The sequence below is a fragment of the Astatotilapia calliptera genome, chromosome 10, assembly GCF_964374335.1.
Source record: "Astatotilapia calliptera chromosome 10, fAstCal68.1, whole genome shotgun sequence".
NCBI lineage: Eukaryota > Metazoa > Chordata > Actinopteri > Cichliformes > Cichlidae > Astatotilapia > Astatotilapia calliptera.
The window spans coordinates 34,322,004-34,349,881 of record NC_137431.1 but is presented as its reverse complement, the minus strand read 5'-3'; the positions used below and the strand labels follow the sequence as shown (position 1 = coordinate 34,349,881).

The window sequence follows — 27,878 nt, the reverse complement described above, 5'->3', positions numbered from 1 at the left end:
AGCTCAGCTGCTGCTGCTGGGGAGGGTTTTTAAAAAAGCCACTTGATCAGGGAACCAATCAGCAGCTGCCAGCTCTCAAATCAGCAGGGACCTGCAGAGACATTTAAAGGCACAGAACACAGAGAACAAAGTCCAGCCACCATGATACAAATTATGGCGAGGGCCAGGCTGTGACATTGGCGTCCTAGCTACTCGCTGTACTGTTTGTATTGTACCTCATCAGTCTCCAGGTGTGATAGAAGTTGTGTTGCTGGAACTCTGAGCCCATCATCTTCTACTGATCCAGTTCAGGGCTGCCGGGGGTGGAGCTTATGCCACCCCGAGTTCATTTATCTTCATTTCATCTTTATTTCTTTATTTTTATCACATTCATAGTAGACACAACCTCAGAGATACCTTTTACTTTTACTAGAGTATTTTTAATAAGAAAACAAAGACTGCAGTTCTCCTAGTGTCCACTCGAGGCAGCTGTCAGGACAAATGTGGATTCATTGCCTCAGGTAGGCCGGAGTGGGGGCTCCTTCTCCAGCCAGGAGTATCTGGGCCACAGGCGTCTAAGGAGGGAGTGGGCTCTGCAGAAGTGATCAAAGCGTGTTTGGGGTATGATTGTCCTGTTGTCCCTCCAGCAGAACCTCAGGTTTTCTCTCAGCTGCTCAGGATCAAACCTCAGCACCTGAAACAGAAAAAGACAACCATGAAACTGAAGCTCAGTCACAAATTAAACTGTCAGAGTCAGACGTGATGGTCCAGCACTCTGAGCTCTTCACACGGCGGTTCATTCAAAGCCTTTCAGCGCTCACGCTGTGGTGGATGCAGTCTGGGGCGGGCTGGAGGAGCCGGCTGGCTGATAGTGAGGAGGAGGAGCAGCGAAGGTACCTGTCTGTTCTCCATGTGCAGGGCGACGGCGACGTGATCCCACACATAAAACTCTGGGTGCCTAATCGGCCCCCGAGCGTCCATCTGGTTCTCGTCAGGTCCTCGGATCAACTCGTAGCTGAGAGGACGGGCAGAGACACAGAGGTCAGAGGGCGCTTTTAGTCTCTCACTGGAGGTCATTTCCACATTTACCTGTGTGATTCTTACCTGTGTGTCTTACACATGGCCTCCGGTCTCCAGATGAAGCGTCCGTCTCTATAAGTGCAGACGGCGTCCGGGTCATCATCAGGGAGCAAAGGAAACTTTGAGAAGAGCAGCTGATTGGCCGGGCTGTGGACCAGCACAGAGTACTGCACTTCCTGTTTGTACAGCGAGGTCTTGAACACCCTCATGATGGGCGGAGCTCCAGGGCAAAACTGGGGACGATAACAGAAGTTTCAGTTTTACTTCCAGAGACAGAAAGAGTGACGCGGCACAGCGAGTTTCGGTCGACGTGCGCTTTGAGTCACGACAGCAGCTCGCTGTAAACGAAGGATGGAAGTGCCCTGTTGTTCAGTGTTGTCAGGAATGTTGTGATTACACTTTATTTGAGCTTTAACTGAGAAAAGAATCTTTTAACAATCTGCAGGTTTTGTCTGCGAGTATATTTGAACCATCATCAGCTGAGTCTGGGTCTGTTCCAGTCGGCTGATGTTTGTGTTTCCACCTGAAATGTTTACTGAGTCCATGTAAGCTGAACGAAAAAAGCACGTTCTTCAGTTTGTGACTAAGAATGTAATATTACAGTATTCAGTGTTTTAACATTATGGAGAAATATAAATATGCATCATTCAGAAACAGTCCCAGGTTATTGTTTGCAGTTTTTTTACAGGACTACTATTATTTGAATTTGCATTGATATTTGAATACTAGACCCTGTTTCATGTTTCTGGTAAGACCCACCAGTGCCCATATGGAAAAGAAATAGTAAAAACTTATATGATTTACTCATGAAAGTGGCCACTTTCTCATTACTTTCATATATTGTTTTAGTAAGTATCCAAAACATACAAGTTTCATTATATAATTTTTCAAGGGCTCTTATATGTGTTTTCACTCTTTATGCTTTTCATACAAGTTTCACACAAGACAGACACAAACTTTATAAGATTTATTCATATCTTTTCCATGTGGGTGAAACTGTCAGGTTTCTGTTGTTAACAGTGTTTTAGATATTCATGTTCAAACTCTGCCTCTGAAAAGTGTTTGACATGAAGTTCACAGACATCTCTGACTCTTTTATGGTGCTCACGGGCGGTGATGTCAGCTCTGTGAATGCAAACAGTCATTTAAACGTAGGATTACCTGCTCGCTGTAGGCCGTCAGCACCTCCTCCAGAGGAAACCTGAAGCGGTACGAGCCCAGTCTCGACCTCCTCCTGAAGGCTGGAGAGGAGGCGAACTTCCACAGGAAGCTCTCCTGCTCTGCAGCCTGCTCCTCCATCCCGTCTGGGTAGGTCTTCTTCAGGAGCCTCGTCTCAGCCGCTTGGATCTCCTCGGGTCCCACAGCCAGACTCCACCACACCAGGGAGAGATGGCGAGGATCCGAGGAGCCTCCACGAGGATCCTTGAAGCCTCTGTCCTTCCGGATCCCACATAGCCCCCGTCGCTCTGTGTCATGTTTCAGGTGAGACACGTAGAACTCGGGTCGGGGGTAGTCAGGGATGTCTTCTTTGTAGAGGTACTGGTTCTCCAAACCCTGACGCTCAGCTGTACTTCTTAAATCATTCAGCCGCACATGCTGACCCTCTATGAAATGTTCAGGATAGTTTCGGCTGTTTGTCTGCGTCTGCATGATCATGGAGGGTGAGCTGAAGAGAAGTAGTCTCTGATATCTGACGGGACACACTTTTATTCAGACCCCACCCAGTCTCTCTCACACACACACACACACACACACACACACACACACACACACGCACACACACGCACACACACGCACACACACACACACACACACACACACGCACACACACACACACACACGCACACACGCACGCACACACGCACACGCACACACACACACACACACGCACACACACGCACACGCACACACACGCACGCACACGCACACACGCACACACACACGCACACACGCACACACACACACACACACAGCGTTCTGGTTTTGGTTCATTGACTGCACGTCTTGCCTGAAGTTTCAGTTTGATTCGTCTTCAGATGTTTGAGGTTTGTTGTTGTTTGTTTGAATTCTGCTTCATCACCGAGGACCTGCTGTCATGGTTTTGTTCAGTGAACCTAACCGACCTTACATTTCCATAAAAGGCTTGTCTGGTGTATTTCCTCTGAGTTGTAGGAAACTGTGTGATGTAATGAGACAGGAAGTGCGGGTGCCAAACTGTTTCTGATGTCACTGTGGTTTCTTCCTCCTTCACTTGCGTCCGGGCTGAGCAGAATTCACCCGAGGCCGATATGAGCCGGACGTTCGTGCTGTGATGGAAACCATCAGGGTCGTTTTACTGAAACATGTTCACCTCTTTCTGCTTATTGAACTTGAACAGGTCATTTAGACCTGACCCAACGCTCTTCTTCTCTTTGTGTTCTCGTGTTTCTGTTTCATGATTAACGATTTTTTTATTAACACTCTTGCCAACAATAAAAAACGTTACAAAAACAAGCTGCGCTCTGACCCCAGCGCTCATCAGAAGTGTCTGCTTGTAAAAACATATCCATCCATCAAAGTCAGGTCACCTGCAGGCTGAGCCGTATTCCAGACTTCTGAGGCCTTCCTAACCAGACCAGCAGGTTCTGGTCTCACTCGGGGTCTCCTGCCTGGAAGACCTCCAAAGGGAACCACCTCAGTCTGCCAGTACAAAGGTGCTGTCCGCACCTTAAAGCCCAAACAGCCCGTGATGTACAGAGCCGTTATCATCTCAGGACAAGTCTGAGTCAGTCCTGACGTCCTGAACCAGACAGCATCTCTGCCAGTGTATCTGCAGAGGTTCCCCCAAATCTTCAGGCTGTGTCTCCTTCACAGACGAAGGTTCGGTCAGACTCAGGAGCTCCTCAAAGTCCTCTTTCCACCCTCGACAATAAATCGAGTACATGTCAGCTGTTCCCCTGCACGCCCTGAGAACTTCCTGAGCTCGTGGACAGAAGTTCTTTGACGTCCAATGAAAGTCCTTCCTAAGGGGTCTCAGATCCGACCCTGAACTCCCGTGGCTCCTCCCACAGTTTTTTCGACATTGATATGCCGAGGTCACCAGACAGAAGCGCCCTGGATTCATTGTGATGATCACATCTACAGCCGATGTTACTGCACCATTATTTGTTTGTTTCTAACTGTTGTTGTTAGGCCTCGTAATGGCCACGCCTGGCCTCTACTACTGTTTCTATATAAAAACATTTAATTCACATTACATTTTAACATATTTGAATAATATCAACATTTAGCAGTAAATCAGAAATAAGAAACAGATATGTGTCAAGTATTTTGCAGGATTTAACATTTTCACCCCTGAAGTCAGCAAAATAACATTCATCTGTAGTGTAAGCTGTCAGATCACTGGTGTCAGCTGGTGTCCACCTGTATTTAGTTTGGAGGAATCAGTGAGTGAGTGAAACTCACTTCTGTCTGATGACAGTGATACTGAGGCAAGCTGTTGAAAATATGCTGAACTTTCTGTCAATATGGACTGCTGTTAGCTGCCGTTAGCCTCTATTTGCTGCTGTTAGCCTCTATTTGCTGCTGTTAGCCTCTATTAGCTGCTATTAGCCTCTATTAGCTGCTATTAGCCTCTATTAGCTTCTATTCACTGCTGTTAGCTGCCGTTAGCCTCTATTTGCTGCTGTTAGCCTCTATTAGCTGCTATTAGCCTCTATTAGCCTCTATTCACTGCTGTTAGCCGCTGTTAGCCTCTATTCGCTGCTGAAGTAGCTTCATTTCCCTCCACTCCGGAGAGCTGAGGCCCGTCAGGTTTTATTTTCCACTGATATCCCTCGCTTGCTCTAAAACTACGTCTTCTTATGTATTTATAGTCTGACTGCAAAAGCTGACTGTGAGAAATTATTTCAACATATTCTGTTATGGGGTAACCAGGTCTCACAGCAGGAGGTGAAAAGGATCGTTAAGCTCTAATTTAACGTAATTAAAGTTTACTGTCTTAAAACGATATGAAAAATATTTTATTTGGCACATCCACAAAGACAAAACACTCCTGATAACAGTGAAACAGGAGACATCAAAGGAAAAGAAGCTTTAAAGGTTAAAACAGTTCATTTCAATACTGCTCATTAATAATCAGAATAAAATCAGAATAAAACCTGACCGCAGAAACATCATTAGCATCGTTATTGAATCAGTTACAGGAGACATCAGAGATGATGTGCTTTTTCATTTTCACTTCCTCAGTTTCATCTTTACACAGGTGCTGGCAGCTGATTGGCTTAAATGGTCACCACTGACAGGCTGTCGGTGCTGCATTGGTGAGAACTGGGCCCATAGGTGTGTCTGTGGGAGGGGCTACACAGAGAAAATCACTGCTGATTGGCAGATGCAGCACTCTGATTGTGTCCACCATGGAAATGATCCTCCTGTTAGTAACGCTGTGCAGCAGTTGGTCTGCACGAAGGCAGAGGCGGGTCCTCACCAGCAGGTGGAGACGCGGTGATGCTGGAGTCCTCGTGGACACAGTTTTCCAAACTTCAGAAGGTTCATTTGTTCGGTCACTCACACATTCCTCTCATGTGACCAACATCTCTAAAGTTAGAGATATCCTGTCTCAGAGTGACGCTGAAAAACTAGTTCATGCATTTATTACTTCCAGGCTGGACGACTGTAATTCATTATTATCAGGAAGTCCTAAAAACTCACTGAAAAGCCTTCAGCTGATCCAAAATGCTGCAGCAAGAGTCCTGACAGGGACTAGAAAGAGAGCAGATTTCTCCTGTTTTGGCTTCCTGTCATTTTCAAACCCTCACAGACACACGTGTGTCTTGAATGATCTTCGTGAGATCGGCACTGTTGGGATTTTTTAAAAAGGCTTTTGGATCGTTGCACAAAATAAATATTCACAGTTTAAACATTCGCAGTCGGCTACAAACAAACTGCATTTTCAAACCTGCTGACGTCAGTATGGGGGGGGGACTTCCCATGATGCATCATGGAAGCTAAACTGGGAGGTGACCTCCTCACTAAGGCCAGCAGGTGTCGCTGTGCTGGGTGTTCTGGTGCATTTATCGTACGCCACACTCCATCACCTGAGGGTAAACAGTGTAAACAACATTACAACATCACCCAGCACTCAGACGGTGCTCCTGATGGAGTAGACCTCCCCTCCTTTAGCCATGACCATCCTCGCCACGGCCTGCACCAGATCGTAGACCTGCTGACCGTCCCAATGGTCCGGGTTGTTGTTGAGGACGTGGTACCTGTAGCCCACTTTGAAAAGCAGCTCAGGTCCTGCCGCCCGGCGCTGTCTCTCGATGTCTGGAGCCGCCGAGTTAGCATAGGTGTAGAGGATCCTGGTGTACCTCGACACGTCCATCCCAAAGAACTCCTCCACCTGCCTCATGGTGGCTAGATCCTCCACGGTGGAGGACCCCACCCTGGTGACCAGCAGGACGGCGTGGGGCCTCAGCATGTTGACACATGTGGAGATGTCCCTCTTCACGGCATCGTCTGATGTTTCCGAGAGACCGGGAGTCTCGGCTACGGTCACCTGGTGGCCGAACACCCACTCGCTCTGCCAGCAGCACGATGACGTCCCTGAGGAGAAGATTCCACCAGTTTACTCTGAACATGCTCCCAGTTTGAGGCGTTTGACCTCCTACACTAAGCTAATGTTAGCCGTGTAGGGGAGCTAAAGAGGCTGTGGCTAAATCAGTCCACAGACGGGTTAGCCTTACCGGAGGATGGACCGCCTGGACTGAAGGCAAGCCTTCCTAGGATGGCGTTCCCAGTGGAGCTCTTCCCCACTCCAGGCCTCCCAACAAGAACCAGTCTGATGTTGGACACTGAGATGGAGAAAGTCTGCTGTTAAAACGAGATTTAAAGGATCATTTTAAGCTCCGTGTTTCCTGTTTCTGTGGGTCTGAGATGAAACGACAGACGCTTTAAAGTCGTCATCGATATTCTTCGTGATGTCACACAGCCCCTCCCTCACGCTTTAAAGGAAGAGTGCAAAGTACCGAGGACGGCACAACTTGGACTTGCTTTCTACAGAAACGCAAAGATCGGTGTACCTCACACTGGGAGGGGTCACAGTCTCCAGTGTGCACATGTGATACCTGTGTAACGCTGCAGGAGCGAGCGCTCCTCCTCCAGGGGGAGGTGCCAGCCCGGCCACAGGCATTTAACCAAGTTTGTAGCGTCTTCGAAATCATCGAAATCCTCCTCGTTGTTTCTGGCTGTTACTTCCTCCGGCCAACAGAACCTGAGGTTCTGTCTCAGGCGGTCAGCGTCAAACGTCAGCACCTGAAGGATCAACAGGATGTTTTTAAAGGAAACCTGCAAACGTCTGAACTCTGACGGTACACCTGCAGGAGTGTTACGTTCAGGGACAGTCGGAAACTTTAAGGCTGAGAGAACACGTGTGAACCTACATGATCACAACAAATAATCATGTTCGAGGTCCTGCAGTCAAACATAAACCAGCTTCTCAAGCATGAAGCGCCAACAGCTGCAGTTCCTCTGACGCCCAGCAGAGGCAGCAGTGAGTCTCAATAGATTAGGGGTTTGCCCATTTGCCCACTTGAAGTGCTGTGTGACTTCCTTTGAGAACCCTCTGACATCAGTGAGAGAAATGGGTTCTTTACATGGTGAGCTGCTGTCCAAAGCTGAAGCTATCGAAACGTTTGCTGAAGTTTTCAACCAGCTTATCAACAAAGTCAACAAAAGAGGACACATCTCCCCGAACCTGTTCCTTCACTGTTGGGAAGTGTGCATAGTCTCCTTGCAGGAACACTTCAGGTTTCCTCTGAAAGCAGCGGACAGCTGTCATCGGTTCACAGATTGGATCGTCTTTGCAGCTTCAAATTCAGTCCATTCAGGTGTGAAGTGATAGCAACCAAAAAGGCCACAATATCCATGTTTTTCCATCATTAAAAAAGAGAGAAAAGTTTGGTGCTTCCTGACTTTCCGGCTCTTCGTGCTTTGTCTCATGGTGGCGTTTGCTGGAAGAATGAGCACGTCTGCGTCGGTGCAGTCTTGAAAGTTCTATTTTCGGTCTTTACTTTTCTCGCTTTTGAAAGCGCCATCGTTGTTGTACCTCTTGTGACTGCCTGTATCGTTAATCGTCTCACTTGTTATTCGCCTCTCACCGTCTCTTTCCTCTGTCTGTCGGTGTCTGCGATCACCTTGAATGCACAGATTTGATTGGCTGAGTAGCGTCACATGGGTGGCTTAACTCGCACACAATTGGTTTGTCTGTTCCCTGGTCTATTAATGCAAGGTAACATTACCGCTTAAAATTCAATCGCCTCGTCAAAAGTATTTTAATATTTTGTGAAGTTTAGGTCCGGGTCCGGCCATAGATGTTAGAACCACAGCAGAAACAAACACATTTACAGCCTGAAACACATCTTTAGAATTCACCTGTTTAAATTGCATTAAGGCTTATTAGGGGCGTGGCCTCTTTGACAGGTGGACGGTGACACGGTCTTCACAGACTGTTTGACTAAAGTGTTGTTTTTTCACCTGTCTCGAGCAAAGACTATTGGATCATCTATCCATGGAGGAAAAATGAAAATATGAAGAGAAACAAAGAATTTGGGTCCATATTCTGCAGCAGCGACGCCGCTCCCGCAGCTCGGACTCATGACCATCTACCTGCATGCTGCAGAGGATCGCTCACCTCACCCTGCTGCCAGGACGAAGCCTTCATACAACCTGTGGATGCAGACTGACAGGCTACGAAATCTTCTCATAATATGAAATATATATTTAAAAAAACGAAGACAAAAATGTTCCTTTTCTAACTCAACATGCTTCAGGTGTAAAGAGTGATGAGGAGGAGCTACCCGTCTGTTCTCCACGTGCAGGGCGACGGCGACATTGTCCCAAACATAAAACACTCGTCGAATCAGCTGCTGAGCATCCACGTGGTTCCCATCAGGTCTGTGGGTCAGCTCGTAACTGTGGGAACAACGCACACGACTGAGAGGCTGGGAAAGTGGAAACACGCCAAACTGTCAGGAAGCAGCTGTGAGAGGAGCCAACACACTCACTGACACACACAGACACACATAGATGCACACTGACACACACAGACACACATAGATGCACACTGACACACACAGACACACATAGATGCACACAGATGCACACAGATGCACACAGATGCACACAGGGCAGACACAAGGGGGAAATACTAAATAATCAAGGAGCTAAACAGGGAACATAACTGCTGAGCACTAATGAAGCCAAAGAAACATCACAAGGAAACAAAATGCTGGTGAGAAGGACCCAGAACCCTGAAACCTTCAGAACCTGCAGCTAAATGTCCACAGGACCGGATCCACGCTGCACCCACAGCTGCTGCAGAAAGCAAAGACCTACACGAGCACATTTTTGGGATGAAGCTTCCATATCTCCATCTATCACATCAGGATGAAGAAGCAGGCAGACGGCATCAATGAGAGCAGTACACACTCTGCACATGCTCTGTGTCAACCCGTGTGATTCTAACCCGTGTGATTCTTACCTCTGTGATTCTTACCTGTGTGATTCTTACCTGTGTGATTCTTACCTGTGTGTCTTACACATGGCCTCCGGTCTCCAGATGAAGCGTCCGTCTCTATAAGTGCAGACGGCGTCCGGGTCATCATCAGGGAGCAAAGGAAACCTTGAGAAGAGCAGCTGATTGGCCGGGCTGTGGACCAGCACAGAGTACTGCACTTCCTGTTTGTACAGCGAGGTCTTGAACACCCTCATGATGGGCGGAGCTCCGGAGCAAAACTGGAGATGATAGAAGCAGAAGACTCCAGCTGTTACACGCCTGCAGTCACTAACCTGGTGTGGTGGATTTGTGCACAGCTGTGGTTTTACAGTTTCCACTCATCACGGGCACAGCTCCTTCTGGACTTCTTTTCACGGGGTGGACGATCGCACAGCAGATGAGAGCAGGGTGCACATGTTTGAATTTATTTTAGATTTTCTCCGACCCACACGGGGTCAGACGAGTGCTGAGCTTTGAGAGCTTCACCTTCAGCTTTCACCGCTGTGGCCAAACGGCTCAGTCTGTGTCGTCTCACCATCGACTTGGTTGTTAATAACCCCTGAGACAGGACGGTGCATGCGGACATGAAGGGCACCAGAGGAACAAAGGTAGTTTACCTGAGCTCTGAACACATTTCTTTCAAGGGTCAACGATCTCACCAGCGGCACATCTTAACATTAACATCACAGCCACAGCACATGTCAACAGAAAATCCCCTGGTGGATCTAAACCTCCTTGAATAGATGCAGACCACACCAGCAGAAAGTCCACCTACAAATCAACATGTACAGTGAGCTGCAGCGGTTAACACACGCCACATCTGACTACAACGCAGTTAAATAAGATACAAACTAACTAAATCAATTCAAACTACAGACTCAGATTGCTCCCCCCTCAGCTCTCATCCAATGGTTTATCCCACTGACGGTGGATAATTAGGGAATTCCCTCATCATGTGCACTCCAGCAATCTAGCCTTCAGGAAGTTGACCTCAAAAGACAGAGTGGTTAGTGGACTTCAAAATAAAAGCACCCAGCACCCTCACATTTCAGCAGCACTCATTAAAGACTCAGCTGAGTGTATGCGTACTCCTCATCCTGTGTGGATCAGAGATGATTTGTTTGTTAATGTCATTAAAGACGTCTGCTGCACAGTCGCCACCCTGTGAAAGAAGAAATCCTTCACAGCCCAAAATGACCTGACATCCACCACGTGATGATGGAAGTGTTGTGTCTTCCTGTGGTTCCGTTAATCTGAACTCGTGTTCATGCTGAGTCTGTTTAGTGTTTCCTCTTAATCACACTCAGTCTTTCTGCTTCACTCTCTCACTGAACTGTTGGGCCCGTGTGCTGACAGAGGAGTACCTGCTCGCTGTAGGCCGTCAGCACCTCCTGCAGGGGGAAGGTGAAGCGGTACGAGCCCAGCCTGGACTTCTCGCCGAAGGCCGGAGAGGAGGCGAACCTCCACAGGAAGCTCCGCTGCCTCGCGGCCTGCTCCTCCGTCCGGTTTGGGTGGGTCTCCTCTAGCAGCCTCGTCTCGGCCTCCTGGATCTCCTCGGGTCCCACAGCCAGACTCCACCACACCAGGACCTGCCTGTGAGGATCCCCGAAGCCGTCGTCCACCCTGATGCAACATAAGCCCCGTCGCTCCGTGTCGTGTTTGACACGGCTCACGTGGAACTCGGGTCGGGGGTACGCAGGGATGTCTTCACTGAAGATGTACTGGTTGTCCAACCCATACCTTTGAACTTCCTGTTTCAGATGATTCAGCCTGGAGTGCTTACAGTACAGGAAGTGCTCTAAACGTCCTCTCCTGTTTCTCTGTGTCCGCATGATCACAGGTCCATCCGAGTCTCTGTGGTGGAGCTGTTCCTGCAGACGCTCACGTCTGTCTCTCTGCTCCAACGAACGCTGCGAAGCACAAAAAGTCATCATCAGCGTCAAACTGAGGATTAGACGAGTCTGAGAAGCTCGGCTGAGTCAGAAATCAGCAGCTGGACTGACGGTCGCACCTCTGCGGTGGTTTGGAGTACTGCAAAGTCATTTCCTGCCTGGTTGCAGTGTGTCCTACTCTCAGTGATCTCGCTGCTAACAGGTGCTTCTGTGTGTTTGTGCGCACAATATCTCACTTCCTGTCTCGTTGTTTATCCCCTTGTTGGTGTCTTTGAGCCTTTTTCCGTCTCCGTGTCCCTGCAGTGTCTCTGTCTCTTTTTGCTTTTATCATCGTTGTTTGCTCTTTTCCATCATGCCGAGTCTGCGTGGACTGTGTGTTGCTGGTGCTTTGTGTCCACGTTTGCTCTTTTTTGTCCTTTCACACACTTTTGTGTCTTTGTTTATTCTCTGTTAGCAGAGCTGCCCTGTGCAGCATTTATGGCATAATACTTTTAAGGGAGAATAAAAAGTCGACACATACATCGCATTCCTGACGGAGGACTCTACCACAACCCCTCTCCAGTCCATTCACAGAGTCATTGCATGGTAAGACATAGATAGGATGTGGGCGGGGCCTTTTACCGTCATTTTATTGAGACACAAAGTACAAACACCTGTGGACACATAATCCAACATTCTCAGTTACTCTTTGTGTTGTTGTGTTCAGTGTTTGTTCTTTGTCAGTCAGTTACTTTGCAGTGAATCTGTCGTGTTTCTATCATAAACACATTTTCTGAATGAGTTACCTCCATGAAGCACAGCAGCAGGGCAGGCCTGCCCCTTCAGTCCTCCGGCAGGTGGCGTGTTGGTTCCACAGCCGGCATGAGTCACGGGGGATGAGTTTTCCTGCTGTTCTTTCAGAGTCTCAGCGGATCCACGGAGTCATCCCTGCGTGTCCGGCTCGGTTTAAAATCCTCCCAGCGGCTCCCGGACACACCGCACATGCGCAGTAAACTTCCTGCAGCTGTCACAGCTGGAGTGTGACAGCTCGGTCCGGCTGTCACCTGAAGACTCCACGGTGCCGTGTCAGCTGCGCCTGTGGGCGTGGCCGGCTGCGATATGAACTCTGACCTGTAAACAGGCAGATAACAGCTGATGGCGTCACGTGACTATTCACCCCGTGTGAGGCGCCCCCTGCTGCAGAGGCAGGCACCACACACACACACACACACACACACACACGTGAATTTACAAAACGCGTAATAAAAATGTGAATGCATCGTGGTCAAATGACGTCACATACTAGACACCTGTAGCAGTGAGCGACCAGCTGTTCCCATCACGTGCTGTCGCAGTGACGCAGTGATGTCATCTCACTGCTTTGTTTAATAAAGATTTAAAGACCTGCCGCTGTTTTTACACGCTTTAGGTTAAAGACTTTTATTTTGAAAGATGTAATCAACGGAAGTTATTAATGTTGTCAGCAAAGGAGCCCTGCCACTTCCGGTTAGATTAATCATTAAACTAAGTTAAATAGCACGTATGAAGTGTGTGACACGTTAAACGGTGCGAGGAGCTTTAGGTGAGGCTGGAAAACTCTTTGTCCGGTTTAAAGCTCGTTTCCGGTCCCAGCTGCCGTCAGCCACGTCAGAGGACCGCACCTGTTCAGGTAAGACAGCCCCAGAACTCTGTCAAAGTTTAAAACTGAAGTCCTCTGCCTGCTTGGATCAGCGTTCATGCAGCACACCAGACTACGTTTAAAAAAACGTCACGTTTTAAAATCCACACTCGGTAACACTGATCAATGCTGGCTCCGTGGACTCGGATGTTTCTCTGCAGACCAGACTCCGTTTAAAAAACGTCACATTTTACGGTACTTGAACCAGTGGCAGAGACTGATGCTGGCTTCCTGACGGCTCGTGAGGCCAGTGACCTTCTCTGCAGTTCTGTATACACACTGCACCAAACTCCATTTAAATTCTTCTCATTTTTAATACCCGCCTCAGTAACACAGGCTAATATTTGCCTGTGGACACAAACAGGGCACCAAACCACTGAAATATCTTTTGAAGTTAACTGATGTTGTAGCACCGCAGTGCAAAAATCCCTCGTTGGAAGTAATCAATGCGTGTCACAGCTTTAAAAATGTCTCAGACTAAAGCATGTTTGGATTACAACCACAAACTCAGGAGCAGTAGAACCGAATCCTAAAGACGAGCTCGTTTCCATCCTTTGCAGGTGGTGTTAGTCTCACCTGTCTCAGGCTTGAAGCTCTCCTGTCTCCAGGATGCTCCAGGGGCCGTACGGCGACCCGGACCAGGGCCGGCTCCTCATCCGGCTGCCCTTCAAGATCTTCGCCGTGGTGACGGTTCTGCTGCCGGTGACCGGCTTCATCGCCTGCATCATCGTCTCCCTCATCTACCACTACGAGGACACGACGCACGCACACTGTAAGGTAAATGTGCAAGCACGCAGACGCCAGCAGGAAGCACGTTTCTCTGCACAGACGTTAAAGAAGATCACTCAAAGTGTCTTTTATTTTGAAATTAGAAGCAGTAAAACATTCTAAATGTCTGTAATTCTTCATGATACAGACAAAATGATGTCACTTCCACCTGGCGAGGGTCGTGACCCTGGTTTTAGTCGTCTCTTTAACCGGCAGCGTTTATGTTTGACCTTCAGTTAAGTCAGTTTGCACGGCGCCCAATCACAGCAGCAGTCGCCGCAGCGCTTTAAATCATCAGGACGTACAATAAGACAAAGAAGACCGAGGAAACCCAGCAATCATAATCTCATCCGTATAGTGATAATGAAGGCATTCTATTCTATTCTATTCTATTCTATTCTGTATGACCCCCTGTGAGCAGCACTTTGGCGACAGTGGGAAGGAAAAACTCCCTTTTAACAGGAAGAAACCTCAGACAGAACCAGGCTCAGGGAAGGGCGGGGCCTGTCGAGGAAATCTGGGCTTTAAACGCGTGTTAAATGTTCAGCACTTCCTGTTTTTAACGGCGTGCTGTAGCAGGAGAGGCGTTTACGGCGGAGTGACTTTCAGAGTTTCTTCTTCCAGGTATCCAACTACCTCCCGTCCATCAGCTCCTCCGTCGCCCACGTGCCGGAGCGCTACATTTGGCGTGTCTGCATCGGGCTACACTCGGCGCCGCGGTACCTGATGTCCTTCGCGTACTTCAGCTTCTACCGTGGGCGCTTTAGCGGTCGGGAGCGGCTGCTGAGCGGGCTGGCGCTCCTCTGCAGCCTCGCCGAGAACACCGGCCTGCTGCTGCTCACATACGTGTCGTCCAAAGAAAATCACCGTGAGTACGCGGCGGTCAGCTGACTGTGAGCGTCAGACGTCTCTAATCTGAAACGTTGATGACTGTCTGTCTCCGCAGGTTACCATGACAATGGGTTCAGAGTGTTCACAGGGAGCTCGCTGGTGCACATGCTCATTACATGCCGGCTGTGGTACGTGATGAAGAGAAGCTTCGAGAGCGCAGAGGTAACTCGACCGCCGTCGGGTCCTGTGTGTCACCAGGAACAGAGATAACGCAGCTGTGCATCCGTCACACGACGATTAAATCTGTGAACTTTGGAGTAACGTTACAAACGTCACTTTAAGTTCATCGCTCTCCTTTTATTATTTAATTGTAAACGATCTGCAGAGCTGTTAATCCCACGCTGTGTCCTTCTCAGGAGGACGTATCCTATCGTCGGAAGCTGCGTCTCTTTGTTTTAAACGCCGCCTGTTGTTTGGCTTCCTGCTTACTCTACAAACGCCACAACGACCGCTGTGAACCTGGAGGTAAGTCTGACTCGGTCACGTTTATAACCGGGTTCAGAGGGACTTCTGTCTGCAGGACGGTTCCAGTCTTTGAGACCAGAGGGAGCGCAGTCCTCAGCCTGTGTCAGACCGGGCTGCTCTGCGTTAGTTTGGGGTTTGTTAGGATTACAAGAGGCTGTGGGTGCTGTGGGTGGTGCATCAGCAGGATGATGGGGTATCAGGACAGTTGATACGTGCTCCTGGTACAACAGCAGCGAGTGCTTGCTCCGTATTCCTGGTGTGTGTTGGACTCTCGCCCTCGCTGCCCCTTTGCTCTCTACCCTCTCTATCTTGGATTTCGGCATACTACTCTTTATTTTGTCTGTGAAGGTTCTCAGTCATCCAGGTCATCGTAGTCAAAGGAGCTTGCAAAGAAAAGCGTCTGGACTTCTTTAAGTTGCTTGAAGACGTTTCACCTCTCATCCGAGAAGCTTCTTCAGTTCTAAGGTCAAATGGTGGAGAGTCCCAGATATAAACCTAGTGGGAGTTTCCCCCCACAGAGGGACAAAAGGACCCCCTGATGATCCTCTAATCGCCTGAGCCAAGGTGTGAAACTGGGTGTGGGTCACAATCAGCCAGAGTTTCGGGTGTGTTCATTGTGAAACCTGGCCCCACCTTATCATGCGAATTCCTGAGGTCAGATGGCCCAGGATGTGAGTGGGCGTTAAGGCGTCTGGGGAGGGATCTCAAAACTGGATTATAGATGGCAGAGAGTTGATGTCGTAAACCCCGCCTCTGTTCAAAGATGGTCGCTCACCTCAGGAATTCACATGATAAGGTGGGGCCAGGTTTCACAATGAACTCACCCGAAACTCTGGCTGATTGTGACCCACACCCAGTTTCACACCTTGGCTCAGGTGATTAGAGGATCATCAGGGGTCCTTTCGTCCCTCTGTGGGGGGAAACTCCCACTAGGTTTATATCTGGGACTCTCCACCATTTGACCTTAGAACTGAAGAAGCTTCTCGGATGAAGGTGAAACGTCTTCAAGCAACTTAAAGAAGTCCAGACGCTTTTCTTTGCAAGCTCCTTTGACTACTCTTTATTTCTTCATATTACGCTCATTGGGTGGCTGTGCATTATTAACATATGACCAGCAAACACCCCTGGACCTCCATTTCTCCTATTCACATCGCTTCGATCTACAGCCAGACTGCCCCGCTGGCCCTCCCTGCCTACCCCCTTTCATCCTGTATAAGAAACGATACAGGAGACGTGGTAAAGGGGTGGCTTCCGTGTGCGTATGAAGGCTTACCTTGAAGCACGGGCTACAGTTTACCCATAGGCCTCTGGGGACTTGCCACGCTCTTTCCCTGCTTGGCCACCAGTGGCTTTGCTCCATCTCACAGCAAGCTTACCCAGCGCCTCCAGCGGCATGCCTCCCTGCTCGGACCTGGATCGCCTCGTACAGACGTGGTGTCAACCACAGCGACCTCAGAGCCCTGCGACGCGCTGCTGCTGATGCTGCGCCCTGGACACGGATGGCTCTTTTCAACGTCAGGTCGCTGGTAAACAAGACCTTTTTTCTGCCACGAGCCTTGGTGCTCTTTTTTTGACGGAGACCTGGATTCGCCCTGGTGAGTCGCCTCCCTTTTCGGAGCTTCTCCCCCCAGATTGTGTCTTTTTTATGTCCCCGAGGCTTTGGTCTCTAAATGTAAATACAAAGTCCGACAGCTACCCTCTCCTTCCTACCTCAGCTACGAGGCTCAACGTCTGGAGATGACGTGAACTTCTCTGTTTGTTGTGGTTTACCGGCCACCTAAATATAATAAGACTTATTCACGAATTTGCTGACCTTCTTGGTTCAGTTATGTTTAAATATGACTGTGTGCTTATTGTTGGTGATTTTAACCTTAATATCTGCTGTAACGATGATCCGTTAGCCAAAGATTTCCCTGCATTAACCAACCAGCCCACGCCAGGGGCCACACCCTCGATCTGGTTTTCATATGGCTTGGACATTAGCATCAAGGATATAAGCAATGTTGGGATTTCTGATCACTTTCCTGTTGTCTTTGATGTTAACTTCTGAACTTCACCCTTCGTGCCTTCACGTCGCAAGGTGCGTTGATAGTTTCCTCACCGACGCTGTTGGTGACCTGGGGGTGTTTCTGGATAGCTCGTTTAAATTCAACAAACAAGTGTCTTCTGTTGTCAAATCTTGCTTCTGTTAATTGCGTCTTATTAGCAAGGCCAGACATTATGTCTTGCACAGGGACCTGGAAAGCTGATCCACGGCTTTGTGACATCTAGGTTGGATTATTGCAGCTGCCTTTACTTCGGTCTTACCTCTACTCTCCTCCATAGACTGCAAATTGTTCAGAACGCGGCTGCTCGTCTCCTCACGGGTGGTGGGCGGCGTGTCTCTATCAGCCCTGTCCTTGCTGACCTGCATTGGCTTCCCGTTAAGTATCGCATTCAATTCAAAATCCTGCTGCTCACCTTCTGAATCATTAACAATACAGCACCAAGCTGCCTCACTGAGCTACTTACACCCCTGCTAGAGCACTAAGATCATCTTCCCAGCCACTCTCGGTGCTGCCGAGGTCCCGGCTGAAGACTAGAGGTGACCGAGCGTTTGCCCCACCCCCATCGCTGTCAATCCTTCAAACCGCGGTTAAAAACCAGCCTCGCCTTTTCTACCAGTTAATGCTTGTTTGTTACTTAGTTTAACTCTTATTTCTATCTTTGGTCCATTCTTAATTACTTTTAATCATTTTAATTTTTTATCCTTTACACATATTGTTCTTTTATGCTTTTATATGCATTTCGTTGGCTTCTGTGTTTTTAATGCCATTTAACCTGCTACCATGTTGGTACTTTGCCACAGCTTCATCCTCATCAGGGCTCTAGACTAACGTTTTGCCATGGGCGTACCGGTACGCCTAACTTTAAAAAGTTAGGCGCACACAAATTTTATAATAATTGATATAATATAATGTGTTTTTCTGGATACACTGTGCTTTTCCAGCATTCAAAGACTGATGACACCGCGTCAGAGCTGGCTATGAATTTCAGAAGGATCAGGCCTTAACAGAAAAGTTAGCAATAGTTCTTTTCCTATTACAGCTACATCCACTTCTGTCGTGCCTAGGCTGCTCATAGGGCTGGGTATCATCACTGATTTCTACAATCCATTCGATTCCGGTTTTCAAAGTCCCGATTCGATTCAACTTAGCCTCAGACAGTCAGAAATATTATAATTCTGATCATTTATCAGCACTGACTTCATCAGAATTGTGAACATCACAGCAGATGCCTTTGTGTGAAAGTAACTGAGAATAAAACAGAAAAGCATGAAGGAGATTTTCCTGGTCTGGCTTTTTATAGCAGAAAACCCTAAAAATATTCTACAATGTTCTGCATATAAAGTTTAAATTTCTTCAGTATTGAACAACAGAAAAAACAGGCTTTCTTGTCCGAGGTCATTTAAGTGAAAAAGAAAAAGACAGCAGCCACAGCGCTGTAAACAACGGTAGACTGGTGGGTAATAAGCCAATGAATAATACAGAAAACAGAGATTGGAGACGGGAACTGTTCTTGAAGTACAGAGAGAGAGAGAGAGAGAGAGCTGTGCATGGAGTGTGATTTTAATAGTCGTGGAAGCAAAACAGCAAAATTCATGACGACATTGATCAAATGTGAAGCGCAGTTTGCTGCTTCTTTTGCTGCTGGCTCGGTGGATTTTGGTTGGAGAGACAAAACCTGCAGCTCAGAATCAGCGCAAAAAGACGTAAACACAGCGCGGACCGGACGCATCAGGATCGCTGAGCTCCGACAGCGTGTCCGTCTGCGGGCCGTCGGGTGAGAAAGCCGAGAAAGACAAAGCTGATTCTGATGCGTCGGTCTGTGTTTACGTCTTTGTGTGGAGTCCGTGTACCTGCTCTCATCTGCTGTTTGGTTGTTGTTGAAATGGTTTTGTGAGCTTTAATCTGAGAATCTGGCGTTTCTGGCAAAACAGTTATATTTAAAAGTCAGGAATTAATGAATAATATCGCTTTATTCAAGCTACTCACCTCCCACTTCCACCTGCACTTTCAACCGGACCAGAGAGGTCCCGCCCCTGACTATCTCTGATTGGTTTAGTCCATGATAGGGGCAAAATGTGTGTCTGTTGCTGACCACAGGGAAGCTTGCAGATTTTTATTTATTTTTTTTGCTACCCGAACAGTTGGTCGCACAGGTGCAACCAAATATTTTTTTTTTAGTCGCACCACTGAAAGATTTGGTCACAAATGCGACCAAATTGGTCGCACTCTAGAGCCCTGCTCCCTGTTACTGATCTTACTCTTTGCATGTTAAGCACTTTGGTGCACCACTGGTTTTTAAATGTGCTGTATAAATAAAGTTTGTTGTTGTTGTTTGATGCTCTGATGCGACCTGAGTCACACTGTGCGTCCGACAGGATTTCAAACAGGTTTGATTTTCTTACACCCATACGACTGATGGTCGGGTGGTCGTGGGGTGTTAATCGCTTCTCGTTACCCCAGGTATACTACACGATGAAGTGAAACTCGGCCGATCCCCAAAACGACTGAAAAATCGTCTCAAAATGGGCCAAAACTCGCTCAGTGCATGGCCAGCATTAGAGAGGTCACATGGTGCCTCCTGGAGGAGGTGTTTTGAACATCTCCTACCAGAGGGAGGTCGTGAATCAGACCCAGAACCATCTGGACATCAAGTCTTTCAGCTGGTATCCATGGAGACGGACTCTGGTCTCTGCTGCAGACGAGCAGGTGTTTGGTTGGTTCAGTCGTTGGTTTGCTCGCGGATGCGTTGTGCAGCCTGGCCCAAACTTCTCATTGACAGCAGTCTCAGCCTGAGCACAGTTTAGACGTCACCAGGAAGTGCCATGACTTACACTTTGATCAGCGCTGCAGACCGGAGCGACCTTCGTCTGGAAGCCTCACGGAGACGGTGTGAAAACTGATTCTTCATCGCTGCTGTAACTCGGATACACTGACCTGTCTGCTCTGTCTCTCCAGTCTACACCCTGTTCGCCTTCATCGAGTACCTGATGGTCTCCTCCAACATCGCCTTCCACTTTACGGCTTTCTGGGACTTTGGCAGCAAAGAGCTGATCGTGGCCACGCCGCTGATACGACACTGAGCTCCGCCCAGAGAGTTCTTCTTCTATCGTTGCTTTTAAACACCTGGGTTTAAAGTCTGTGTCAGTGCAGTGAGGCTGCGTCCATCTTCTGTTTGCAAGCTGCTGGAGCGTTTTTAATGCAGTTATCTGAACAATCATGCGGCTGCTGTGCGGTTAGTGCTCCACCAGAAGAAGAAGTCTGAGCTCCAGCAAAACAAATAAAACCTTCTTACAACTGAAAATAAAATCAAAGTTTGTTAACTGTTATATATTACAAATGTTATAGCTGGGAGTCGTTGTCCTGTCACGTCAGCTTTTAAAACCTTTTCTTAAATGTTTCTTACATATTATTCTATTTTTCTGTTTCCAGAGTTTTTCCTCCGTCACTGTGACACGCTGCTTTAAACATCTGTCTCTGTTTCTCTGATAAATTCATGTTCTGCTCCTTAATTAAACCAAAACGCTGAACTGTTGGTTTATGGCTGCTCTTCATCTTTATTGTCCACTGACACAGTGTGATAGAATACAATAGAATAGAATAGAACAGCCCTTTATTGTCATTGTACATGTACAACAAACTAATGAGAGCTCCACGCCACTGTGCAGGAGTAAAAACAGAATATAAATACTAAAGACATCAGGAATAAACTGCAAACAGGAGAGAGACGCAGAGTCAAGGGCAGACAGGTGGTGGGCGGGGTCACCTGTGATGGTTCACAGACAGGAGGAGCTGGCGATGGCCTCCAGGGTTGGCAGTGATGTTTTGGGTGGTGACCCTCTGTGCAGCCTTGCTGTTCTCAGTCGAGGCCCCAGAGTACAGCAGGCAGGAGGAGAGCATGGTCTCCACTGAGGAGGGGAGAAGGTCAGCAGCAGCTCCTGGTCCAGGTTCTTCTTCCTCAGGACACGGAGGAGGTGCAGCTGCTGGGCCTTCTTTACCAGGGTGATGGTGGTGTGGGTCCAGGTGAGATCAGCAGAGATGTGGGTGCGTAGAAACCTGAAGGTGGAGACAGATTCAACCTGTTCTTCAGTTATAGTGAGAGGGGGTGGAGCTGTCTGTGCCTCCTGAAGTCCATTATCAGATGTTCAGCTTCAGGTTACTTTCTGAGCGCCGGTGGGACATGTTCTCCACCTCCACCCTGTACGCTGTGTCATCTCCATCAGAGACGGGCCCAACCACGGTGGTGTCATCCTTATACTGGACGGAGACGTTGGGTGGGTGACAGCTGCAGGCGACAGGAAGACTTTTATTCTGAAGGACGTGGTTACCGGAAGTAGTAGTTTGTTGCCGTTACCGGAGCGTGTCTGTGTCCTCCGGTGAAATAACCGGTAAACTGTATTATAAACAGCGTAGACAGTGTGCGCGCGACATTAAACGGGTGAGAGCAGCTTCGCAGCAGCCGTGTGGCGGGAAACGGACGCTGTTACAGGTGTGGAGCGGCGCTTCCGTCACAGTCACGGAAGTTGTCGGCTAACGTTGCTAGCTGCTGCGGTTAGCTGGGCTGACAGGATTAGCTCCGGGGCTGAGGACACCGGCGGGGGGCTCGATGGCAGCGGGGAGGAGCGAGCCCGGGGAGCCGTGAAGGTGAGTCTTGTCACCCGGCCTACCTGCTCACAGCCGCACGTCTGCCACGTCAGAGGACTGCGTCACCTGTACAGGTGAACAGGGACGTGTTCAGAGCGCAGACACGAGTAACGGGACCGAGCTTTTTACGTAATGTTTCTGTGCTGTGGGTGAATTTCTCTGCAGAACAACAAACAGTATTAAAATGTTCTCCGTGACCGACCTGTGCAGGTGACCTTTAACCCCCCGCTCGTCAGCACTCGATGACCTGACCTGATGCCTGGTTTAAACATGGTGAATATTCAGTTTTCAGTGCACGGTGTGATCCAGAGCAGCTGGTGGATTATCCCCACAACCTCAGAGGCTCGTGTGTTTGAGGTGTCAGCGAACAAACAGCAGAAACCGCAGATAGCTCTTAAATGTTCAACCTCGGTGACATCACCACAGCGGGAAAACTCCTGGTGTGTTTACCTGTTTATGGCTCCACCCCCCCAGGATGCTCCAGGGGCCGTACAGCAGCCTGGACCGGGACCGGCTCCTCATCCGGCTGCCCTTCAAAAGCTTCGCCGTGGGGACGGTTCTGCTGCCGGTGACCGGCTTCATCGCCTGCATCTTCATCTCCCTCTGGTACCACTACGAGGACGCGACGTACACGCACTGTAAGGTGAGTGCTGATGGCGAAGGACACGTCAGCAGGAAGCTGCTGATTTATTGAAACCACAGCCAGCTGACGAGTCAAAATGTGCATTTCAGGCTTTTCAGGCTCGCGCTGAACGTCTGGGTAGAGCATTACCTGGTGGCGGTGCGGTGATGACGCTCCCACGCCACACCGCAGCCTCAGGTGTCATCAGGACCCGCCCACCTGATTCACCTGAAGTCATTTTTCTTCCAGGTGTCCAACTACCTCCCGTCCATCAGCTCCGCCATCAGCGGTGTGCCGGAGCGCTACATCTGGCGCGGCTGCATCGGGCTCCACTCGGCGCCGCGGTACCTGGTGGCCTTCGCCTACTTCAGCTTCTACCGCAGCCGCTTCGCCAACAGGCTGCGGGAGCTGCTGCTGAGCGGGCTGGCGCTCCTCTGCAGCCTCGCCGAGAACACCGGCCTGGTGATGCTCACGTACGTGTCGTCCACGGAAACCTACAGTGAGTACGGCGCGGTCAGCTGACCCAGGTCCTCCAATCAGGAGTTAGCCCTTCAGACGTGCTGACGGTCGTTTGTCTCCACAGGTGTTCATAAGTACGGGTTCATCACGTTCATAGGGAGCTCGCTGGTGCACATGCTCACTACGTGCTGGCTGTGGTACGTCATCAAGAGACACTACGTGAACCCAGAGGTAACCCGCCCTGTCAGCGTGCTGTGCGACCACAAACTTCAGTCGTTTGTCTCGTTTAGTCGTAACAGATGAGCTTTAGTCAGCGCGGTTTCTCAGGCTCAGTGTTCGTTTCCTTTACCAGCTGTTTGAGGGAAACGTAATGAATTAGTTTAAAATGCCTTCAAAGCTTTCTGTAGACAAACTGCTCGATCAGTCGGTCGCCGCGAGTTCAGAGTCCTGATGTTACAAAGCTCTGTGAGAGGATCAGTCTGTAAATGTTTATGGGGGTTTGTTCAGGTCTTTGAAGAGTTCTTGTGGTACTTGAAGGCATCATGAGGGTTCCCACCGCGTCCTCGTCCACGTCTGTGGAGGATTTCAGATCCTGACGGTGGTTCATGTTGTTCCTGTTGGGGTTCAGGTGACGCCGGGGCAGGTTTGTTTCTTCCAGGCATGATTGAAGGACTCGAACACTTCTGAGTCCTTGAGGAGGATTTTGGATTACTAGTAGGTCCTTCTGGTACTTTGTCATTATGGTGGTTAAGTGAATTTCTGAGGAGGATCGCATGATTCTGGTGGACGTCGTTGAGGACGAAGGATCAGGTTCTGTCTCTGTTTGAGGTGGTCAGGTGGTTCAGGAGGTGGTTTTGGTGCTGCTGGCGAGGCTCCACATGTACCTCAGAGCATCCCTGTTGTTGTTTTGAGGAGGATGTAAGGATACGCCCGTAGGCTCTGTGAGAACGTGATGTAGCTCTAGAAACACTAACACATGCCAGCTGTGGGCGTGGAGCTCTTTCAGGAGTGTTTCCTCCGTTCTGAGGTTCTGTGCAGGTTTGGAGGCCTTCTTTGTTCCAGGAGTCCTAGAAGATCTGGGGTTGGTCCTGTCAGCACCTGAGGCAGTTCTAGGAGTGAGTCCTCCTGCAGCCAGTCCCGACTTTAGTGAACCTGCTGAGATGTGCTTGTAAGGCTTATTATGGTCTGCAGAACCTTCTAGCATTGCTTCTGTTTTGGTCGCCTGTGCTGGTGACCTCTGTGTGCGTGTAGCGTCTTTCTGAAAGCCTGTTGGTGCTCAGGGAGAGTTTGGGATACTTGGTGGGTTCCTTCGGTTCTCGCGGTGGTTCTGTGGTTCCTCGGGAGCTTCAGGGCTCTGCAGGACAGTTTGGTGTCAGACAGTAACGTCCACCTCTGGTCACATGGAGCCAGTTTGTCTCTTTGTCTTTCATTTCTTTGGTAGTTTTCCATAAATCTGATGTTGATTTTGCTCTCTGTCCGTCTCAGGAAGTGACATCATATCGCTGGAAGCTGCGTCTCTTCCTGTTCAACATCAGCTGCTTTGTGATCGCCGCCTACTTCTTCAGACGCCACAACAAATACTGTGAAGCAGGAAGTAAGTGCCGCTCTGCTCTGTGCTGCTGCCCTCCGTGTCTCACGCCGTCTCCGTGTCTCACGCCGTCTCCGTCTCTCCTCCAGTCTACTCCCTGTTCGCCGCCTTCGAGTACCTGGTGGTCTTCTCCAACATGGCCTTCCACATGACGGCCTTCTGGGACTTCGGGAGCAAAGAGGTGACCGTGGCCACGCCGCCGGAGGACAAACGATACTGAGCAGGAGGGGGCGGGGAGTTTCTACAATTTCTGAACTCAAGCGAAGAGAGAGGAGTCTGATGACATCATTCCAACGACACCCTGACCTTCGGAGCGGGACGGCGTGATGGAGACGTGGATCAGAGTTCTTCTTCTTCTCTTGTTGTTTCTCTAGTGCGCCTGTGTCTTTAAATCATCAGAAATGATGCGTATTGATGATGTCATTGATGATCAGCCTGCTGTGATGATGTCACACTTGTTTGTTTACAGAAACAGCTGATCAGGGTTTTAATGGTTTTATTTCCACACAGATGAAAACCATCAGAGACAAAATAAATGTGATGATGATGATTTCATGGTGGTGTTCTTCATCCTCGTCACCTGACGTGTTTAGTTTATAAAAAGAAGAAAAGCTTTTCCAAAGTGGACGATGAATAAACGCTGAAGGAGAAAGTGTTGGAAATGTAAAGAAATAAAAATGAACCTTTGAGTAAAGAACAAAATGTTTTGACAGAAATCAGAGGCTGAGACGGTCTGAGCATGTGCAGAGGATGGAGGCGGAGCTGCCGGGCGGGGGGAGGTCCTCAGAGGAGGTTCATGGCTGCAGTGTTTGTATCTTAAACAATCCTGCAGCACACAGGAATCGTTTTAGTTCCACAGGACGTGAAAGCTGCGCGCCGGTTGGAGGCTCACAGACTTACATTAATGTTCGCTAACTAGTGACAGAATCACTGAGAGGAAAACACTGACACAATCTCACTGACGTGTGTTTGTGTCGTGATCAAAGTGCTTCCTGATGGGTCCAGGCTCCTGTGACCCCTGGAAGGACAGAGGTCATCGCGCCACGTCACACTGGTTATAATACGTTCTGTCATAAATGGACACAGTGGAGTGGACAGCTCACCGCTGCAGCTCTACAGTGAGCCTCTCACACTGTTTACTTTCACTGTCCTTATTTTCCTCTGAGGGATCGATTCTGTCACGAGTTAGCCTGAGTCTGTTAGCCACAACCAACCAATCACATGTTCACGTTTGACAGATGGATCTATGAACATGTTTTAAAGCTTTATGCACTGATTTGTTAAACCCAGCTTCACAGACAGTTACAGCTGTGTCAGTGTGGGACATTAGCCTTTGTGTTCAGCGTTTCACGTCCCCTTTAATATAGTAGATGTTTATTTAACCATAGTTGTGCCGTTCTCTCAATCATTTTAATCCAATCCCTAAAATATTCCCCAAAACCAAATTGTTGTAGAGTCTCAAATATATAAGACCAATCTGATCAAACGCTTTCTGGGCATCCAGAGAAAGTACTGCTGTTTTAGCCTCTTTTCCATAACCTGAGTAAATTGTATTTAATAATAAACGGACATTATTAAATGACCATCTACCAGGAATAAATCCTGTTTGATTAGGACGTATAATTGTTGAAACATGTTTGCTCAATCTTGTAGCTGAGGCTTTGGTTATGATTTTATGATCACAATTTAAAAGAGCAATGGGTCTATAATGTGCTGGTCGTAAAGTGAGGTAACCTTTTATTTTTAGTCATTTACCATCCTAAGCATGAGAGGAGTAATTGTCATTACCGAATCCATCGGGGCCAGCTGTCTGTGGGAAGGCTTGGATTGTTCCTAAAAGATGGTTTTCAGAGACAGGGAATCGATTTCATCTCTCAGGGCTTCATCTGATGGGGGATAGATAATAGATCGAAGAAGTTGCTAAAATCGCTTTGAGAGGATTTAATTTTCCTAGAATACAGATCTTTATAGCATTTGGTAAAACAAGTATTAATTTCCTTTGGATTGGTACTTACTTACGGATTTCATTATCACTTTTTGACTTGCTCGTTTTGCTTGTTCCCCTTCCAGTTCAGGAAGCTCATTTCCTTTTTCCCAATATTTTTTTCTTGGGAGATTCAAAGGAAATAATGTGACCTCTCATCACGACTTTAAGGTCTCCCATAAAGTAGAATCCGAAACTTCTCCGTTATCATTATTTATCATTATTTTTAAGACTATTGAAGCCGGGCTGTGATCAGATATTACAATATTATGGTCATTTGAATCAACAACTATGGGCAGCGGCTCCGAGGATATCAGAAAATACTCAATTCTAGTGTAGGTTTTATGGACATGAGAGAAAAATGAATAGGCCCTCTCAGTAGGATGTTGTAAGCACCAGATATCAAGTAAATCATTCAGAGTTTGTACTGACTTAATATTAGAGGGGCTTTTATAGATAGTCTATCCAAAAAAGTGTCGAGAAAGCAGCTAAAGTCACCAAAAGTCTGAACCAAATGAAAATTCTTTTTAAGGAGAAGCACAACCTCTGGCCTTGCTGGTAAAAGGAGCCTGATACACTTGAGATATCCAATTTGCTCTTAATCTTCGTTAATATTTATATGAGTCTCCTGAAGGAGAGAACTTTACCTCTTAATTATATGTCCGAGACATTTTACATTCCAAGAAACTATTTTTACATCGTTTCCCTCAAAGCTCACCTCATTGTTTAACCCAAACATCATGTGTCGACTCCATCAGATATCGACTGCCATCCGCGTACACACACACACACACACAAAAGAAAACACCGCACTTAAACAGCCTAAAACAAAAAACCCCATAGGCACTCCCCATCCACCCCCCACCCCCGCATAAAGCACTTCTGAGATGAAGTACTGGCGTCCCTCTCGGCCTTCCACACCTCCCTCCACAGAGTGTCCAATTCAATCAGAAAAAAAGCACTAGGCTTCACTCTGTGCTCAAACAAACTGTTGAATAGGAAAAAATCAATATACGGTCTCAGAACATTAAAGAATCTTTTACAGAAGAAGCTTAACTCATGCAGCTCTATTACGAACTATTCAGCTCAGAGTTTATAAACACGGACACCAGTAGAAAAGGCCTTCAGGTGTCCGTTATATCTCACAAGAAGTTCAGCTGGATACTGAAGTTCCATTTTTTTCTCCCACAGTATCTTCAACACCTCGCTGAGCTCACCTCCGGTGTATAATCCGGAGAGATGAGCACCTTATGGCCCTGGTATTCCAACGC

The 27,878-nt window shown here is 48.2% G+C and overlaps 4 protein-coding genes across 12 annotated transcripts; 2 read left to right on the top strand and 2 right to left on the bottom strand.

Annotated features, from left to right (window-relative positions):
• Positions 1-328: 328 nt before the first annotated feature.
• Positions 329-2,887, bottom strand: LOC113031048 (uncharacterized). Its single transcript, XM_080307649.1, has 4 exons — positions 2,221-2,887; positions 1,084-1,292; positions 877-994; positions 329-673 (listed from the first exon to the last, which is right to left on the bottom strand). The coding sequence occupies exons 1-4, from the start codon at positions 2,713-2,715 to the stop codon at positions 497-499; spliced, it is 999 nt and encodes a 332-aa protein (XP_080163775.1). The 5' UTR covers positions 2,716-2,887; the 3' UTR covers positions 329-496.
• A 2,155-nt stretch (positions 2,888-5,042) lies between these two features.
• Positions 5,043-12,591, bottom strand: LOC113031035 (uncharacterized). Of its 4 annotated transcripts, none has more exons than XM_026182882.2 (7): positions 12,270-12,591; positions 10,957-11,502; positions 9,623-9,831; positions 8,895-9,009; positions 7,164-7,350; positions 6,783-6,890; positions 5,043-6,642 (listed from the first exon to the last, which is right to left on the bottom strand). In XM_026182882.2, exons 1-7 carry the CDS (start codon positions 12,273-12,275, stop codon positions 6,179-6,181), a joined length of 1,635 nt encoding a protein of 544 aa, XP_026038667.2. In that variant the 5' UTR covers positions 12,276-12,591; the 3' UTR covers positions 5,043-6,178. The 4 variants fall into 4 exon arrangements, with proteins under 4 accessions (XP_026038667.2, XP_026038669.2, XP_026038666.2 ...); XM_026182884.2 differs by lacking the exon at positions 12,270-12,591 and adding an exon at positions 11,604-11,746; XM_026182881.2 differs by lacking the exon at positions 12,270-12,591 and having other exon boundaries at positions 10,957-11,526.
• LOC113031056 (acyltransferase PGAP2-like) lies at positions 11,936-20,845 on the top strand. 5 transcript variants are annotated; one of them, XM_080307651.1, is made up of 6 exons: positions 11,936-12,069; positions 13,702-13,918; positions 14,534-14,777; positions 14,856-14,962; positions 15,157-15,265; positions 19,774-20,845. In XM_080307651.1, exons 2-6 carry the CDS (start codon positions 13,751-13,753, stop codon positions 20,115-20,117), a joined length of 972 nt encoding a protein of 323 aa, XP_080163777.1. In that variant the 5' UTR covers positions 11,936-12,069; positions 13,702-13,750; the 3' UTR covers positions 20,118-20,845. The 5 variants fall into 5 exon arrangements, with proteins under 5 accessions (XP_080163777.1, XP_080163778.1, XP_080163776.1 ...); XM_080307652.1 differs by lacking the exon at positions 11,936-12,069 and adding an exon at positions 12,884-13,132 and having other exon boundaries at positions 13,750-13,918; XM_080307650.1 differs by lacking the exon at positions 11,936-12,069 and adding an exon at positions 12,896-13,132.
• A 153-nt stretch (positions 20,846-20,998) lies between these two features.
• LOC113031054 (acyltransferase PGAP2-like) lies at positions 20,999-25,173 on the top strand. 2 transcript variants are annotated; one of them, XM_026182922.2, is made up of 6 exons: positions 20,999-21,584; positions 22,429-22,597; positions 22,826-23,075; positions 23,160-23,266; positions 24,521-24,629; positions 24,713-25,173. In XM_026182922.2, the coding sequence occupies exons 2-6, from the start codon at positions 22,430-22,432 to the stop codon at positions 24,841-24,843; spliced, it is 765 nt and encodes a 254-aa protein (XP_026038707.2). In that variant the 5' UTR covers positions 20,999-21,584; position 22,429; the 3' UTR covers positions 24,844-25,173. The 2 variants fall into 2 exon arrangements, with proteins under 2 accessions (XP_026038707.2, XP_026038706.2); XM_026182921.2 differs by lacking the exon at positions 20,999-21,584 and adding an exon at positions 21,614-21,954.
• The last annotated feature ends 2,705 nt before the right edge of the window (positions 25,174-27,878 follow it).

What these genes read in the sequence shown, in the direction of transcription:
- LOC113031048 (XM_080307649.1), bottom strand. Translation starts at nt 2,715, where the DNA reads ATGATCATGCAGACGCAGACAAACAGCCGAAACTATCCTGAACATTTC. An exon ending in TGACGGCCTACAGCGAGCAG is followed by an intron (nt 1,293 to 2,220) that starts GTAATCCTACGT and finishes TATCGTCCCCAG; the next exon opens with TTTTGCCCTGGAGCTCCGCC. An exon ending in TGCACATGGAGAACAGACAG is followed by an intron (nt 674 to 876) that starts GTACCTTCGCTG and finishes TTTCTGTTTCAG; the next exon opens with GTGCTGAGGTTTGATCCTGA.
- LOC113031035 (XM_026182881.2), bottom strand. Translation starts at nt 11,526, where the DNA reads ATGATGACTTTTTGTGCTTCGCAGCGTTCGTTGGAGCAGAGAGACAGA. An exon ending in TGCACGTGGAGAACAGACGG is followed by an intron (nt 7,351 to 8,894) that starts GTAGCTCCTCCT and finishes TTGATCCTTCAG; the next exon opens with GTGCTGACGTTTGACGCTGA. An exon ending in TCCAGGCGGTCCATCCTCCG is followed by an intron (nt 6,643 to 6,782) that starts GTAAGGCTAACC and finishes TCTTCTCCTCAG; the next exon opens with GGACGTCATCGTGCTGCTGG.
- LOC113031056 (XM_080307651.1), top strand. Translation starts at nt 13,751, where the DNA reads ATGCTCCAGGGGCCGTACGGCGACCCGGACCAGGGCCGGCTCCTCATC. An exon ending in GAAGCTTCGAGAGCGCAGAG is followed by an intron (nt 14,963 to 15,156) that starts GTAACTCGACCG and finishes TGTCCTTCTCAG; the next exon opens with GAGGACGTATCCTATCGTCG. An exon ending in CGACCGCTGTGAACCTGGAG is followed by an intron (nt 15,266 to 19,773) that starts GTAAGTCTGACT and finishes TCGTTACCCCAG; the next exon opens with GTATACTACACGATGAAGTG.
- LOC113031054 (XM_026182922.2), top strand. Translation starts at nt 22,430, where the DNA reads ATGCTCCAGGGGCCGTACAGCAGCCTGGACCGGGACCGGCTCCTCATC. An exon ending in CGACGTACACGCACTGTAAG is followed by an intron (nt 22,598 to 22,825) that starts GTGAGTGCTGAT and finishes TTTTTCTTCCAG; the next exon opens with GTGTCCAACTACCTCCCGTC. An exon ending in CAAATACTGTGAAGCAGGAA is followed by an intron (nt 24,630 to 24,712) that starts GTAAGTGCCGCT and finishes TCTCTCCTCCAG; the next exon opens with TCTACTCCCTGTTCGCCGCC.